The sequence below is a fragment of the Orcinus orca genome, chromosome 10 (assembly GCF_937001465.1).
Source record: "Orcinus orca chromosome 10, mOrcOrc1.1, whole genome shotgun sequence".
NCBI lineage: Eukaryota > Metazoa > Chordata > Mammalia > Artiodactyla > Delphinidae > Orcinus > Orcinus orca.
In genome coordinates, this window is record NC_064568.1 from 39,666,861 (window position 1) to 39,682,837 (window position 15,977).

At 44.8% G+C, this 15,977-nt stretch overlaps 1 protein-coding gene across 9 annotated transcripts in view; it reads left to right on the forward strand.

Annotated features, from left to right (window-relative positions):
• Positions 1-2,518: 2,518 nt before the first annotated feature.
• The window catches only part of CDC25A (cell division cycle 25A), a 34,159-nt gene continuing 20,700 nt past the window's right edge, over positions 2,519-15,977 (forward strand). For 2 of the 9 annotated variants that reach the window (XR_007479588.1, XM_033412980.2), the window contains exons 1-8: positions 2,520-3,158; positions 4,167-4,240; positions 5,737-5,779; positions 6,263-6,299; positions 6,804-6,905; positions 9,170-9,289; positions 12,374-12,508; positions 13,021-13,095. Coding sequence is in view for 8 of the 9 variants with exons in the window: in XM_033412980.2 (XP_033268871.1) it covers positions 2,989-3,158; positions 4,167-4,240; positions 5,737-5,779; positions 6,263-6,299; positions 6,804-6,905; positions 9,170-9,289; positions 12,374-12,508; positions 13,021-13,095 (756 nt within the window). In the remaining variant the exon portion in view is untranslated. Of the gene's footprint in view, positions 3,159-4,166; positions 4,241-4,808; positions 4,895-5,736; positions 5,780-6,262; positions 6,300-6,803; positions 6,906-9,169; positions 9,290-12,373; positions 12,509-13,020; positions 13,096-15,977 lie in introns of all 9 variants that reach the window. The other 7 variants (XM_033412982.2, XM_033412981.2, XM_033412979.2 and 4 more) reach the window with 7 other exon arrangements.

A 15,977-nucleotide genomic window follows, 5' to 3' on the forward strand; every position in this document is an offset into this window, starting at 1 on the left:
TGTTTGGATCTGGCAAATTGGTAGGCTCACAGTAGAGACTGAATGAACGAGTGAACAAAAATCGACTTGCCCCAAAGCAGAGCTAGATTAGAATTCAGACCTCTCAATTCACAGCGCAGGTCTCTTCCCTTCCCCCCAGAGCTGCTCCAGGACTTTGGAGAGCATTCCTGAGTGAATGGGGAAAAGGGTTTGGTTAAATTATTCCTTTTCTTTTGCTTTTATTTCACAATCCATGGACGCAAACCTTAAAAAAAAAAAAAAAGTCATCCTCAACACTTCATCAACCTTTTAAAAAAAAAATTTATATATTTATTTATTTATTTGGCTGCACCGGGTCTTAGTTGCGACAAACTGGGATCTTTGTTGCTGTGTGCGGGATCTTTAGTTTCGGCATGTGAACTCTTAGTTGCGGCACGTGGGATGCAGTTCCCTGACCAGGGATCGAACCCAGGCCCCCTGCATTGGGAGCGTGGAGTCTTAGCCACTGGACCGCCAGGGAAGTCCCCAACAACATTTAGAAAGGAAAAACAAAAAAGGTTCTCTAACATTTCGGACACAGTTTTCATTCCAATACTTGGATTGCTGGTGGAAATGCTTCAGTATGTCAACTTACTTGGGCAAATCCCATTCAGGAAATGTCTGCTCGGGCAAGGACTTTCCATTCCTTTAACCATGAAACAAATATTGACTGTATAATTATAGTGTATGTCCATACAAAAAGTTCAAAATGTTGACCATTGTTTCTTTGAAGATGGTAGAATTATGGATGATTTTTTAAAATTATAACTATCTGTATTTTCTAAGGCTATAATTATTTTGTATTATTTGCATAATACAAACCTTTGAAAGCAAAAGCTTTTTATTTATTTTTTTAGTTGAAGCATAGTTGATTTACAATGTTATGTTAGTTTCAGATGTACAGCACAGTGATTTAGTTATACATATATACATTCTTTTTCATATTCTTTTCCCTTACAGGTTATTACAAAATATTGAGTATAGTTTCCTGTGCTATACAGTAGGTCCTTGTTCATTATCTATTTTACATATAGTAGTGTATATATGTTAATCCCATCCTCCTAATTTATCCCTCCACCCCAGCAAAAGCTTTTTAAAGAAATATTTAATGAATTTAACGGTAGGCCCAAAACAGAGGTAGTGGTCATAATCTCAACCAGACACCTAAAATAAATATACAATCTAAATAATCAAGAGTATTTGCTCTAAACATGCTATCTAAAGACAAGTCCTCTTAAGGACTGATTGCTGTACCTCTGCCTCTCTCATAAAATCATTCATTCTAGGCGTTGCCACTGGTACAGAGGATATAACAACAAATCTGGTCATCTATAAAATGGGGACAATTCCTGTCTCACAGAACTGTTTAAGAATTAAACGAATTAGGGCTTCCCTGGTGGCAGAGTGGTTAACAATCTGTCTGCCAATGCAGGGGACATGGGTTCGAGCCCTGGTCCAGGAAGATCCCACATGCCTCGAAGCAACTAAGCACATGTGCCACAACTACTGAGCCTGAGCTCTAGAGCCCGTGAGCCACAACTACTGAGCCCATGTGCCACAACTACTGAGCCTGCGCCCTAGAGCAACGAGAAGCCACCGCAGTGAGAAGCCCGTGCACCACAACGAAGAGTAGCCCCCGCTCCCCACAACGAGAAAGCCCACGCGCAGCAACGAAGACCCAACGCAGCCAAAAATAAATAAATTTTTAAAAAAAGAATCAAACGAATTAATAGATAAAGCCCTTGGAACACGGGGACCTAAGCACTACATAAGCATTAGCTATTATTATATTTACGGTATTGCTATCCCAATGAGGTAAGAAAGGGTGGGAGAGAAGGAAATGATTCTGAGAAAAGTATTATACAAGAATTAAAATGGAGGTGAGCAAACAATGCCGAGGCCCACAGTCCAGGCCGTAGGGTTAAGTCTTGTGGTCAGCGGCTCATGGCCAGAACTACCTGTTGGACAGGAGTCAGCGGTCCAGAGTTGGGCCCTGGTGTTCAGGAGGCAGCGCCCAGTCCTTGGGTCATTCACTTCCCTCTCTCGCGATAAAATTAGGGCCTGGAGGCCCAGGGTGGGAGAAGGGCCCGGACCGCCTTCTCCACCCTCCACATTTCCTCAGTTTGCGGAGCGCGGGACGGGCGGCCGACATAGCTTTGGCCTAACGGGGGTAAGTAGTGACTGGACTGCCGCTGGCTGTGCGAACTACGCTTCCCAGCATGCAATGGGTCAAGAGGGGCTTCCGGTCTCCCCCGGCGCCTCGCAGGTTCAGCTGGGAGTTTTCATTGACCTCCGAGCCACTCTGGCTCAGAGGAACTCAGGTCCCCTCTAGGCCCCTCCCCTTTCTGAGGAGGGGTGACCTCGCGGAGTCCCGCGAGCTGCTTCCTTCTTCCCCTCTCATTGGTCCAGCCTAGCTGCCATTCCTGTGCGAGAAGGAGAACTGGTTACTGATTGGTGGATTCCGTTTGGCGCCAACTAGGAAAGGGAGGGCGGGGCATTGGCAGGCCCTAGTGAGCAGCTATTACCGCGAAAGGCCACCTCGGCAGCGACAGCCCGGGAGGGAGGTGAAGGTCGGCCTGGTTTTCAGCACTCCCGGGCTGGGCAAGAGAGTGAAAGAAGAGTGAAGAGAGTGTGAGACCGGGCCGTGGCCTCGCGGTCTAGCCGCTCTCCCTCCTAGACCTGCCCCGCTTGTTTGGATTTAATCTTCAGGTTTCCGGCGCCCGCCCGCCGGCCTCGCGGAGTGAGGGGAAGCGCTCGCGCCTGTGGCTGGCGCCTGCCGAGTCCGGACACCCGCCCGTCCTCTTCGCTTGCCCGCGGCAGCCGAGTCCCTGAACCGCGGGGTCGTGTTTGTGTTTGACCCGCGGGCGCCGGCAGTGGGGCGCGCGGCCGAGGCCAGTGCCGGCGGGGCGGGGCGGGCGCGGCAGAGGCGGAGGAAGAGGGAGCAGAATCCCTGGGAGGCAGGGCGCCGCCATGGAACTGGGCCCGGAGCCCCCGCACCGCCGCCGCCTGCTCTTCGCCTGCAGCCCCCCTCCCGCACCGCAGCCCGTCGTGAAGGCGCTGTTCAGCACGCCAGCCGCCGGGGGCCTGTCGCCTGTCACCAGCCTGACGGTCACCATGGACCAGCTGCAGGGACTGGGCAGGTGAGGAGGGACCGAAGAGCGGTGCCTCAGGCCGCTGGCCTCCCAGACGGCTTTCGGGTAGATCGGGCCGGGAAACCGGCCGGGAGAAGAGCGAGACCTGCCTGTCCGCCGCTTGGGGGCGGCCCCACCGGCGGGGGCCCGCCATGTGCACCCGCCCCCCGCCAGGCCGAATGTTGGGTGGGAGAGGCCGTTCGGACCCTCTAGGGCCGCCCTCAGCCCCGAGCCGGGCCCGGTAGGGGGTGGGTCTGCCCCGACTCCCCACCTTCGCCACCCCTTTCGGATTGCCCTGTGCTCTTCTGTCCCTATTCCAGGAAGCTCTTTGAAATCTCCCTCCACGCGGGAAGAGCAGGCCCTCCTAGGCGTTCACTTCCACCCTTTGCTGAGCCACCTCGTAGGAGCTTAGTATCCTGTGAGCTTTGTTTCCTTTTCAGCAAAGGGACGTGGCATTTTCTTTCCTGGCGTTTGCAAAATCGTCGCAATCCCTCGCCCCGTGCACCTTCCTGATGTCCACCCCGATGCTTTCCTAAGACCAGGTCTTTTTATTCAACTTTCCATGCCACAAATTTCCCTGCTGTTTTCCTTATTGCAAAAAATGCATCCCACCGTTTTTCTGGTGAAACTGCTTTCTCTTCAATCTTGGACGTCACATTTTCTAAATAAGCACATGTCTTTTCCAATCTCTGAAAAGCAGGAACTTGTCCTATTCACCCCTGCTCCTAGCTCAGTACCTAGAACACATGCTCTCATTTCAGGAAATACTCCAATAGTCTTCTTTGTCGTCCTGTCCTATAGTGTGACCCAGACCATGCTAACCCACTCTTTTCTCATCTCCTTTTATGCTCAAGTGCTAACTGGGTGTTCTGGGTGGCCAAGTGTTCTGTGGTGTGGTCTGAAAGTAATGATGGTTGATGGCAGCATGGCAACTTGCCATGTCATGGCCTGTCTCCTGTATGTAACCTTTTAATTATGTCCTAGAGCTATAGAGAGTGTTACTTTTCTTGGTTTCAGTGAGTATGAACAGCCCCTGGAGGTGAGGAATAGCTGTCTGCAGAGAATGGGCTCCTCCGAATCAACTGATTCAGGTATTCTTTTAGTCTTAAACATTTTTATCATGTGTCTGCCGTGTGGGAAGCAATACTTGGAATTTGCTGAAATGTGCGCTTTCACCTAGAAACTTAGTTTGGTGAGTTGAGATAGTAAACAGAAAAGTCCGGCATTGAGTTACAAACACCCTTAACAACAGTACAAAGGAGCCCCTGTGGCAGTTTATGAAGAGAAGAAACGTGTCAAGTGGCCACAGGGAGGTGGTTTGTGCTTGGTGTTGAGGATGAGTAATAGTGTGAAATTAACCATACCACTCTACGTGGCATTCAGGAAATCTTATTGGTTAAAATGCTGAGTCAATTATTGGATATATAATGAAATTATTTCAGTGAGCCTGCTATGGAGAAACTGTGCCAGTGCATTTTACTGTAATCCATAAGTTCATGTTACTGCAAGGTATATTTGCACAGATGCTTTACGTTAGGGAACTGCAAGAGCAAAAGTCTTAAAATGTAGGCTTCTTAAGAACCAGGGATAGGATTGTGGCAGTTTGGCAAGGGAGAATGTCAGGAGCAGTAACACCTAACTTCCTGTACGATTATTTAGACATCGTGGAGGAAAGGTGTGCGCTAGGCAGGCCCTGGTGGCTCTGGGCCATGCTGAGCAGTGTCTCCTCTATTCTGCTGCCGTTGGTGAGTTGAGCACCTCACTTTATGTTATTTTGTTGAAGGCAATAAATACTTGCCTTGCTTGTCAGAGAACATAATTGTATTTTCCCACCCGCTGAGTTGTGCATATGATCTGACAGGATATAAGATATTTGAAACCAAAACTATTCCAGAAAACAGGTACCTATTCTTTCCGTGGTTGGAACTCACAGAAAGTTAGCCTGGGTAACCTCTATCTGAATAACGAAGCAATCATGAGGTTTGGTTTAGCAACTTTTTTTTATTTTGATTGAAGTATAGTTGATTTACAATGTTGTGTTAGTTTCTGGTGTACAGCAAAGTGATTTAGTTATACATATATATAGTTCTTTTTCATTATAGGTTATTACAAGATATTGAATATATATCGTTCCCTGTGCTATACAGTAGGACCTTGGTGTTTATCTATTTTATATGTAGTAGTTTGTATCTGCTAATCCCAAACTCCTAATTTATCCCCTCCACCTCCTCCTTTCCCCCTTTGGTAACATAAATTTGTTTTCTACATCTGTGAGTCTGTTTCTGTTTTGTAAATAAGTCACGAGGTTTGGTTTAATTCACTCTCCTCAAATCCTGTTTTCCATGATGCTATTTGCAAGTAGGAAAGGATGAGTAGATATACTATGAAAATATTTAGACTTTTACAAAAGTTTTGGCAATCATGGAGACTCAACTTCAATTCTGTCTAAAGTCCAAGCCATGAGCCTTTGTTGATGGCCTTAAAGAAACAGTACTAGTAGTTTTATTTATTTATTTCAATGACAAAGTGGTGCATCATGTATTAAATCCTGAGAGGTGTTTTGTTTGTTTGTTTGAATTTCCCACAGGCTTCTGTCTGGATTCTCCTGGGCCCTTGGATAGTAAAGAAAAGTACGTATTCACTGCTTTTAAATATTTGTGTTTAGAAAAACTTTATTTATTTATTTTTTTGTGGTACGCGGGCCTCTCACTGTTGTGGCCTCTCCCGTTGCGGAGCACAGGCTCTGGACGCTCAGGCCCAGCGGCCATGGCTCACGGGCCCAACCACTCCGTGGCATGTGGGATCCTCCCGGACCGGGGCCCGAACCCGTGTCCCCTGCATCGGCAGGCAGCCTCTCAACCACTGCGCCACCAGAGAAGCCCTAGAACGTGTATATTTTAAGAGAAGACCTGGGCTTGCTTTTTTCACTAGAAGCCCAGCGGTGGAGATGCTTATGAGAACAGGACAGCTTCAGAAATCTATTTTTCCATCTTGCCTAAAATGGGAATGTTTGACTCTCCCCTCACCCCACCAAACTATAGGTTTGCATCTGCTAATATGTATACCTCTTTACTTGCTTTATTCTCATTATTTACTTTCTGATTTCATTACAGCCTTGAAAATCCCATGAGGAGAATAAATTCTCTGCCTGTAAGTTAGTTCCCTTGTTTATTTTGAGCCAATACCTATTATCTGCCCCTTAGCTACCAGTATAACCTTGATAGTAGACCTTAATTTATACAGACTGCTTTTCCTTACTTTGTCTCATAAACATTCAAAACACTCTACCTAAAGCAACTTCAATAATGGCTACCTCTTGAGGGCTTTTTCTTCCATCTCTAACTATTAGAGTTTTATCCAACCAGGAAGGGGGTTCTTTTTATGTAAGTGATGTTATTTTGGGGTTGATTTGGTACCTAAGTCCTTGCTGAGAGGGCTGTAGACGTTGTGAAGTTAGGTGTAAATCCATGTAGTGGGAACTTCTATCTTGTGTTCTCTCAAGGTGGAGCCCTAGGCACATTTACTGGTTACCCACTGCAGTGTATGAGGGGCTAGGTCTCTCCAACCCACCACCACCATATGTTTTTTCTTTTAGAACTGAGTTTCCATTGAATTTTCGTTTATGTACCCTAATTCCTCTTTTCACTTTAATAGCAGAAGCTCTTGGGGTGTAGCCCAGCTCTGAAGAGGAGCCATTCTGATTCTCTTGACCATGATGTCTTTCAGCTAATTGACCAGGATGAGAACAAGGAAAACGTGAGTGTGGCGTTAATCTACTCACCTGGGGGCACAGGTCAAACCCACAAGTGTTCATGGCTTATGGAGAAGTAGCTGGGCTGGCTGCTTCCTGGGAGACTAAACCTTCACCAAAGTCATGATGGTCTTTGGAGTCAGAAAAACTTAGATTTGAATCCTACTGCTTGCTGGCTGTGACCTTGGCTTTTTTTAGCCTTCTTTGTTTCTTTGTGAAATAGGAGTAACAGTCCCTTGTAGGATTATTGTGGGAATTAAATAAGGATAATGTAGATAAAGCATTTCAAATGGTTCCTGGCAGGTAGGAGTTGCTCAGAAGGTAGCTCTGAGTAGGAATTATATCCATGAACACTTTATCTGGAAGGGTCTGGCCAGGCCTTCCTTGCCTCTTTGTGCTGACCCTGGGATGTTAGAAGTTTAGGGAAATGCTTCTTGACAGTATTTGAAAGAACAGAGCCAACAAGTCCCAGGGGATCTCAGAGTAACTGAAATGGTAGCTTAGAAGGTGAGTTGGGGTGGTGCAGCCAAAAGTCCAAGAACGTCCTGGCCTGGCTTTTCTCACACCTGGCGGGGCCCCTTGCACAGAGTAGGCACCAAAAGAGTTCAGTGAATCAGCTCAGCTTTCCCAGTCTTCTTTCTCACTGTATTTCCATATCTATTTATTTCCATATCATACTTCTTATAATCTTCCAGACTTAATACTTCCAGAACCTACTGCTTCCATGAACTCTCCCAGTGATTCCTTTGGCAACTTGCAAGATGTCCTGAGGGAGATACAGAAATGAGTTCCTGCCTTGAGTGCTTAGAACACTACGTCTCCCTCTGTGTAGTACATTTAACCAAACAGTCTAATGCTATTGTACTCATGCCTGGTCTCTCTCCCCACAACCCCAGGTTGGCTTCTCCCAGGGTTGCCTGCTTAGAGCTTCATTCTGGAGGGGAAACAGCATAGGTTAAAGAGCCCTTGCTCTGGAGTTGTCCAGTCGGGTTATGAAGCCAGATCTTCGGCACATCACTTAACCTATGGGCCTAGTTTCCTCATCTCTAAAGTGGGGATGATCGGATGGATAAATGAGCTAATGCACTGAAAGCACTGTATGGGCATGTAAATACTCTGTGATGTTAGCTGTGCTTAACAAGTTCTTCAGTGGATATTTTAGGGTAGGGGAATTATTAGTGCTATTAAACTTTAAGTAAATGAAATCATACAGTATGTATTCTATCACTTCTGGCTTTCACTCAACATTATGTGAGATTCATCCAAGTGGTTGAATAAACCAGAACGGTTTTTGGTTTTTTTTTCTCGTTTTATTGAGAAATAATTGACATTTATCACTGTAAAGTTAAGGCATACAGTATGATGGCTTTATTTACATGTATTGTGAAATGATTACCACAGTAGGTTCAACTAACATCCATCTTCTCATATAGATACAATAAAAGGAAAAGAAAGGAAAAGGGGAAACTTTTCTCCTTGTGATGAGGACTCCTAGGATTTACTCTCTTATCATCCATAAGTGTTAGCTATAGTCATTATGTTGTCGTTAGTTTTTTTCCCCATTGCTTTTAGTATGGAAAGCAGTAACTTTAAGTGTTTTCCACTTAATTATCTCCTATTGGTAGGAAGAAGATGGAAAATATAAAGCCCTCTTTTAAGTTTAGACTGAAAAGTTTTTATTCCTATTCAATTATATTGAAATGAAACTGCTTTCGATTTTAGAAAGTTTTTTTTTTTTTGCGATACGCGGGCGTCTCACTGTTGTGGCTTCTCCTGTTGCGGAGCAACAGGCTCCGGACGCGCAGGCTCAGCGGCCATGGCTCACGGGCGCAGCCGCTCCGCGGCATGTGAGATCTTCCCGGCCCGGGGCATGAACCTGTGTCCCCCGCATCGGCAGGCAGACTCTCAACCACTGTGCCACCAGGGAAGCCCTAGAAAGTTTTTTTTTTTAATTGAAGTATAGTTGATAGACAGTTGTTGATTTAGTTTTTAACTTATAGTGTTTTGTGTACCTGGCAGATACTCATGTGTTTATTAGGAAATAAAGTGTTTGTGGTAAGAGAAAAAAGTGCTGTATTAGAAGTTAGCTTTTGACAGAATCTTTGAAATTCTTAATTACACAGATCCAGTATTGGAATTAGATCAGAAATGGGTTTGGAGGCAGGTGATCAATACCCACTCCCTTGCTTGTTTCCTGAAGCTATAGCTGAGACCCTAGAGCTGGTTTTCATAGACAGTGGATGATGTCTCAATTTATACCGTCTTGCAGGAAGCCTTTGAGTTTAAGAAGCCAGTAAGACCTGCATCTCGAGGTTGCCTGCATGCTCATGGACTGCAGGAGGGTAAAGATCTCTTCACACAGAGGCAGAACTCTGCCCCAGCTCGGATGGTACGTGCTCTGGCTTTCATAGTCCTGGGAGTTTCTGATGGGAAGAGATGAAAGCACCCTCTTTAACCTAGAGTTGAAGCAGTAGCTCTTGCTGTCTTTACCTTGACTTTGTTTTTTGAAACTAGACTCACATTTTTCGTGTTTCTGCTGTGTCTGGAGAGCAGACAGGCAGAAGCAGAAGTGAGAGGTGATATGTTTGAAATATTGGACTTGAGCAAGGAATATTTGACCTTGTCAATTATGGGAATTCTGCAGGCGTCCTGGGTCATTCTTCTGAATGTATGTATAGTGGGATTGTATGTCTTACTTCAAACTTGTCTTTTACGATGCGTCCTGAATGCTGAGAGGTACTTCCCAGAATGATTTTGTTTGAAGAGAGCACTTGTCTTCTTCCAAACTTGGTTTATTAAGAACTATTATGTATACCAGTGAACCCATTGCCTATCAGGCTACTTGACAGTATTTGGGGCCACTTGTCCCACAGTTATTTACTTGCCAGAGACTGTCATTACTTCCTAATTTCCTACTGATGATCTGACAGATAGCTATGGACTAGAGAGGCCCAGCTTGAGCAAAATGACCACATTTGGTTTCCAGGTTTTCCTGGGAACTTGCATCTGAAAATACAGCTTTCCAGTCTGGCTTAAGGTCTGAGGTTCAGGTTCAGCTAGTATCACTACTCTGTCTAGCATTTGCACAAAGCAATTTATGTTCTCCTGTCTTTAATCTTCATAAGCCTGTGAAGTAGCTGGAATTACCCCACTTTACAGATTAGGAAAGTATGGTCAGGGAGGTTGGGTGATTTGCCAAAGGACACAGATAAATGAAGACCAGAATTAAACAGTCTGCTGATTCCCAAGTACACAGTAACCCTCTGAGAGCTGGGTATCCAAAACTAAATATCTCTAGTGTACACCTGAAGAACACAGCACCAGGGTTTCCTGTAATCACTTGGCCATCCCTAATTGTAGGTGCTGAGGGTACAAACTGAAAGAAAGCCAGTGCTAAGCGCAATGGTTTGGCTTTTGATCATGTCAGAGGGTATTTCTTTCTTTCTTTCTTTTAAAAATATTTATTTATTCATTTGGCTGCATTGGGTCTTAGTTGAGGCATGTAGTATCTTTGTTGTGGCATGTGGGATCTTTTGTTGCGGTACATGGGGCTTCTCTCTAGTTGTGGCATGCGGGCTCAGTATTTGCAGCGCACAGACTCTCTAGTTGTGGCACGTGGGCTCTCTAGTTGTGGTAAACGGGCTCCAGAGTGTGCGAGCTCAGTAGTTGTAGCACGCGAGCTCTCTAGTTATGGCACGCGGGCTCTAGAGCGTACGGGGTTAGTTGCCCTGTGGCATGTGGGATCTTAGTTCCCGGACCAGGGATTGGGCCTGAGTCCCCTGCATTAGAAGGCGGATTCTTAACCACTGGACCACCAGGGAAGTCCCAGAGGGTAGTTCTTTTGTATCCTTGCTTTTAGTCTTTAAGCACCATCTATATTTCCTCATAATGGCTCCTTGGTGTAGGAATCATGGAGGAAGAATTAGGTCCTGTCCAGAGATTGTCATTTTCTATAGCATATCTGCACCTGGGAACGCCAGAAGCTGGGTTACAGAAATTGGTATTATACCATAGGGTGAGCCTTCAGTGGGTGCTGCCCCATGATAGAGTTACCTACTCCTAGGCTCTGCTGGCTGAAAAACTGCCAGTGTGCCCAGGGTGTGCTCAGGTACACTTGTGGAGGATGAGAGGCAACCCAGAACTTGTTTTATATTGTGAAGCAAAGCTAGTGCCTGAACCAGAGTAGGCCAGCTGCAGAGAGGACCCCTAGGTGAGGTATCTACTCAGAAAACCAGAGGGCTGCTTGAGGATTAATGCATTCATACCCCAAAGAGATTCGTTGCTATGGGAGAGAAAAAAATCTATCTCTGAACTTTTTTCCTGGCTTTGGGAAGTGCCTGGAAAAGAAATAATTCATTATCATCAATGTTTTTATTAGCAGTGTTTATCTCTAGATGGTAGATTTTTGAGTGGTTTTTATAAATTTTCTATACTAAATATATATTCATTTTATAATGGGGGTTTTACCTGAAAAACAAGATAGTGTTGCTTAATGAGATATACTCTATATTTTGACTCCAGGAATGGTCTCTCTTAGGGAGAGTATAGTGGGGAGAAAAGCTTGGGCTTTGTGGTCAAACAGGTGAGCTGTGTGACCTTGGTAACCTCTCTTAAGCATTGGTTTCCTGATTCGTTAAATAAAAAGAACAGGATTAACTACCCTTAGTGTATTGTGAGGCTTAAATGGGATTATACATAAAAGGTTATATCCTAGTGTCTGGCACAAGTAATTCCTCAGTTAAAAGTGAGCAACTGTCATTTAAATTCCAGTTCCAAGTCTAGGATGGACTTTCTTTGTTGCGGCATGCGGGATCTTTCGTTGCAGCACATGGGCTCCAGAGCACGTGGGCTCTGTAGTTGGCGACACGTGGGCTCTCTAGTTGTGGCGTTCTGGCTTAGTTGCCCCATGGCATGTGGGATCTTAGTTCCCCAACCAGGGATCGAACCTGTGTCCCCTGCATTGGAAGGTGGATTCTTAACCACTGGACCACCAGAGAAGTCCCTAGGATGGACTTTCTAGAACTTTCTTGACTTTATATCCCTCTGTCAGAACTGGAGTTACAGAAGCATTCTCTAGTCCATTCTGTGGTTTCCATAGAGACTTGGTATCTTCTCACCCTTCCTCATTTTAGCAGATTATCACTTTGTCACAACCCCCATGCTGATCCCTGTTCACCAATTATGATCCTCAGAAAAAACAAACCTTGCCCTTCACAAGAGGCTAGCCCCAGATCTCACTGTAAGGTGAATTGCTCCTGGGGAGTGTTCTTTGTGAAGGCTACTTGGCCTGACTCTACTCAGAACTGTGTGTGGACATCAATTTATTTATAATCTTAGGTTTCATTTTCCTTTGATTAGAGCTGCTAAAACTTCTTACAAAAAATATAATATGTTTTCCTCATAAAAACTAGTGACCCATCCAAGGAAGTCAAAGCTAATTATTTATTAACAAGCCATGAATTCTGTCTTGTAGCTTTCCTCAAATGAAAGAGATGGCAGTGAACCAGGGCATTTCACTCCTTTTTTTATGCCCCACTCCCCTGTGACTGCCACTTTGTCTGATGAGGATGATGGCTTCATGGATCTTCTCGATGGAGAGAATCTGAAGGTACTATGTGTGTGTGTTTTCCCATCCATTTTACTGACTACCCTGGAGAGAAGTCATCTGAAAAGGAACAGTGATCCCCCAACTGGCGGATATTTTTATTCATTTGTTGGGAATTTATTGAGACTCTGCTTCTAGCCTGATTAAATCCTATGGAGGAGTTCAAAAGAAGACACTGATGTGATTCTTCTTACCCTGAAAGAGCTGACAATCCATTTTTCTGGCAAGAGATATGAATCAGGAACAGTGGAAGAATAGCTGCCACGTGGCGTAAAGCTGAGGAGAACAGGGTGCCTCCTCACGGTCCCTCAGGGGCATACCTTTAGCTATGCTCAGATAACGGGACTGTTAAGTGTTACTCTTTTCTGACCTTAAAATGTTGGGGACGGGGAAGGGGGTGAACATTAGAATGCTTCCTATCCAGGTCTTTCTGGTATTCTGCAGGAAGAATTCTAAAGCATTTAAATTAATGTTGTCTCTGCTGGACCTTTGTGACGCAGTTTTTCTTTGTTTAGAATGATGAAGAGACCCCGTCATGCATGGCAAGCCTCTGGACAGCTCCCCTTGTCATGAGAAGAACTACAAACCTGGTAAGTCCCAGTGTGTCTAGAGGGAGCCACAGGAATCAAAATTGTTTCTTTTGAGATTCTGTGGTTGGGTCTATGGGCCTTTCCCTTGACTGGTCGCTAGTGTTTCCTGGTGTTAATGCACACTGTTTTTTCAAGTTTGTTTGGAGTTGTTTTTGTTTTTGTTTTTGTCCTCATTGGAGTGTGAGGAAGTCTGGGTAATATAAAATGCATGCAGTTCTTGTTTTTATAATTTCTAGTTCATCTCAACTGTTCTTGGTCAGTTAATGTCTTTTCTATACAACTCTGACCTCTCTATTAACTTCTTTAAGATCACTGGATAGTGCTGGAAAATATCTGCTAAACTGAATTTAAGAGACTCAGTTATTCTCAAACTCTGTCAGATTTGGTATCAGCTTAGATTTTAACTGACAGCTTCGTGGGTGAGCAGTTTGTATCTGACAAGGAATTTGATCTCAGGCAGCAGGAATAGAAAGACTTCTGCTACAGGTACCATCTGTACCCACCCAGCCGATGGCTCTGTAGCAGATAGCGCTATCCTTTCTTAGGAGTGTTGACTGGAGAACCCTGGCCCAGAACAGAAAAAGGAGATGTTAGCCCTGCCCTGTTCTGATGGGGAAGGAGAGGACACACTGGACTACCGTATTGTTTTACTTTCCACAGCTGAGAGAATGTGGAGAGACTGGAGCACATTCAGAGAACACCCAGTAGAAGGAGGAGACTCAGACTGTGATAGATATTATGGACTGGTTGAATAAGTTGGGACAGAAAGGCTTCATTTGAAGAGGAATTAATTAGTCTTTTTTTTTTTGGCCTTGCTGCACGGCTCGCAAGATCTTAGTTCCCCAACCAGGGATTGAAAGCGCCGAATCCTAACCACTAGACTGCCAGGGAATTCCCTGAAAAAACCTTCTCAATCTGAAGCCTTTAGTCTGAAGACTGTTTACTTTTTTGTTGTTGTTTGTTTATTACTTTTTTATATCATTCTCATTTATTTACATTCCTTAGCATCAGCACACTTGGCAAACAACAGTAACTCACAAAATCTCTCTCTCTCTCTCTGTCTCTGTCTCTCTCTCTCTCTATCTACATATATATATATATTTTTTTTTTTTTTAAATACCCACCTATCTATATAGACTGTAGGCTTCTGTTTCCATCAGGGACACTTTCAAACAGTCAGACGCAAGGCTGTGCCTGTACAGGAACATATCCTCATTTATGCAAACACCTAGGGAAAGTGAGATAGTATCACAATACAAATACAGTTACACACCCTTAGGTATACATATAAATTGATAAGTATATGTGTGTGTATATATATATATATTTTGTGTGTGTGTGTGGTACGCGGGCCTCTCACTGTTGTGGCCTTTTCCGTCACGGAGCACAGGCTCCGGACGTGCAGGCTCAGCGGCCATGGCTCACAGGCCCAGCTGCTCTGCGTCATGTGGGATCTTCCCGGACCGGGGCACGAACCCGTGTCCCCTGCATCGGCAGGCGGACTCTCAACCACTGTGCCACCAGGGAAGCCCTGATAAGTATATTTTTAAGTATCAGTGTCCCTGAACTATAAATATGGAACAAATGAACTACAGTCTTGAAGCCACTTACACATTATAGTAGATTAATGTGCAAAGCTCTGAGGGAATAGGCTACCCCAGTACAAATGTTATGATGAAATTTACTAGGTCCTTTTGAAAGACAAAATTATATACAGTGTGAGAATGCTTAGGAAATGGCTATCAGTTTTATAAGTTGGATTTAAAAATCATGAATAGTATGTGTGGGCCCTTCACAGTGGGGGGTTTCCTTTCACAAACATAGTAGACTCACAATTGCCAGGGGCTGAGTTGGAACTGGGGTTTCTGCCCTTGAGGAGCTTACAGTTCCTCTGAGATCCTATTGAAAGCAGTAAGCCCTCTTCCCAAAAATGCTTCCAGCTCTCTTAGGTAAAAAACAACAAGACAAAACTGACCTTGCTTTTCTGAACAACATACTGTTAAAATAAACTTCAGAAAAATAAGGGGAAAATCCTTGGTCTCTAGGAGAGCCAGTGTGGGAGTGACACACTTGCTGGGTGACTATCAGGAACATTTCAAAGAAGAGGCAACACTGAAATTTTAGTATCAGCTTGAAAGGGAGTGGTTTACAGGGTATGAAAGGGCATTCAGCACAGAAGGAAAAGCCCTGCCAAGGAACACTGAGTTGTGAACGGGCTGAGATGAGTTTAGAGAGCTGAAGTCAGACTGTCTTTACCCCTAGTCAGGTGGGCTGCCCTCAGACTCTGAGAAATTAGTCTTTAAAAGATCAAGTACTATAGCACATCTTCGTGTATTTCCTTTGGCTTTGTAAGTCTTGAGTTAAAATGCTCTGGTACAGGGATTCCCTGGTGGCGCAGTGGTTGAGAGTCCACCTGCCGATGCAGGGGACACGGGTTCGTGCCCTGGTCTGGGAAGATCCCACATGCCGCGGAGCGGCTGGGCCCATGAGCCATGGCCGCTGAGCCTGCGTGTCTGGAGCCTGTGCTCCGCAGCGGGAGATGCCAAAACAGTGAGAGGCCTGCGTACCACAAAAAAAAAAAAAAAAAAAAAAAAAAAAAGCTTTGGTACAATCCAGAAAGAAAACAAACAAGTAGAGAGAAGGACTTTTGAACACAGTTTTGAAGGCACCCCTGCCCCCTGCAAACTTAGACTCAACTCTATTTTACCACCTTAACTGGCTCTGATTTATAGTATAATCCAGCTACCGCACACCCTTCTGGATTAAGGTGGGCTGTTAAAGCCTGTTCAAGCTGTTCCAGCAAAGTGCAAGTAATAAACTAGAAGGGAAGAGGAAGCCAAAAATGTGTCCCTGGCTGGAAGGTAACAGTTATTTGACGCTTA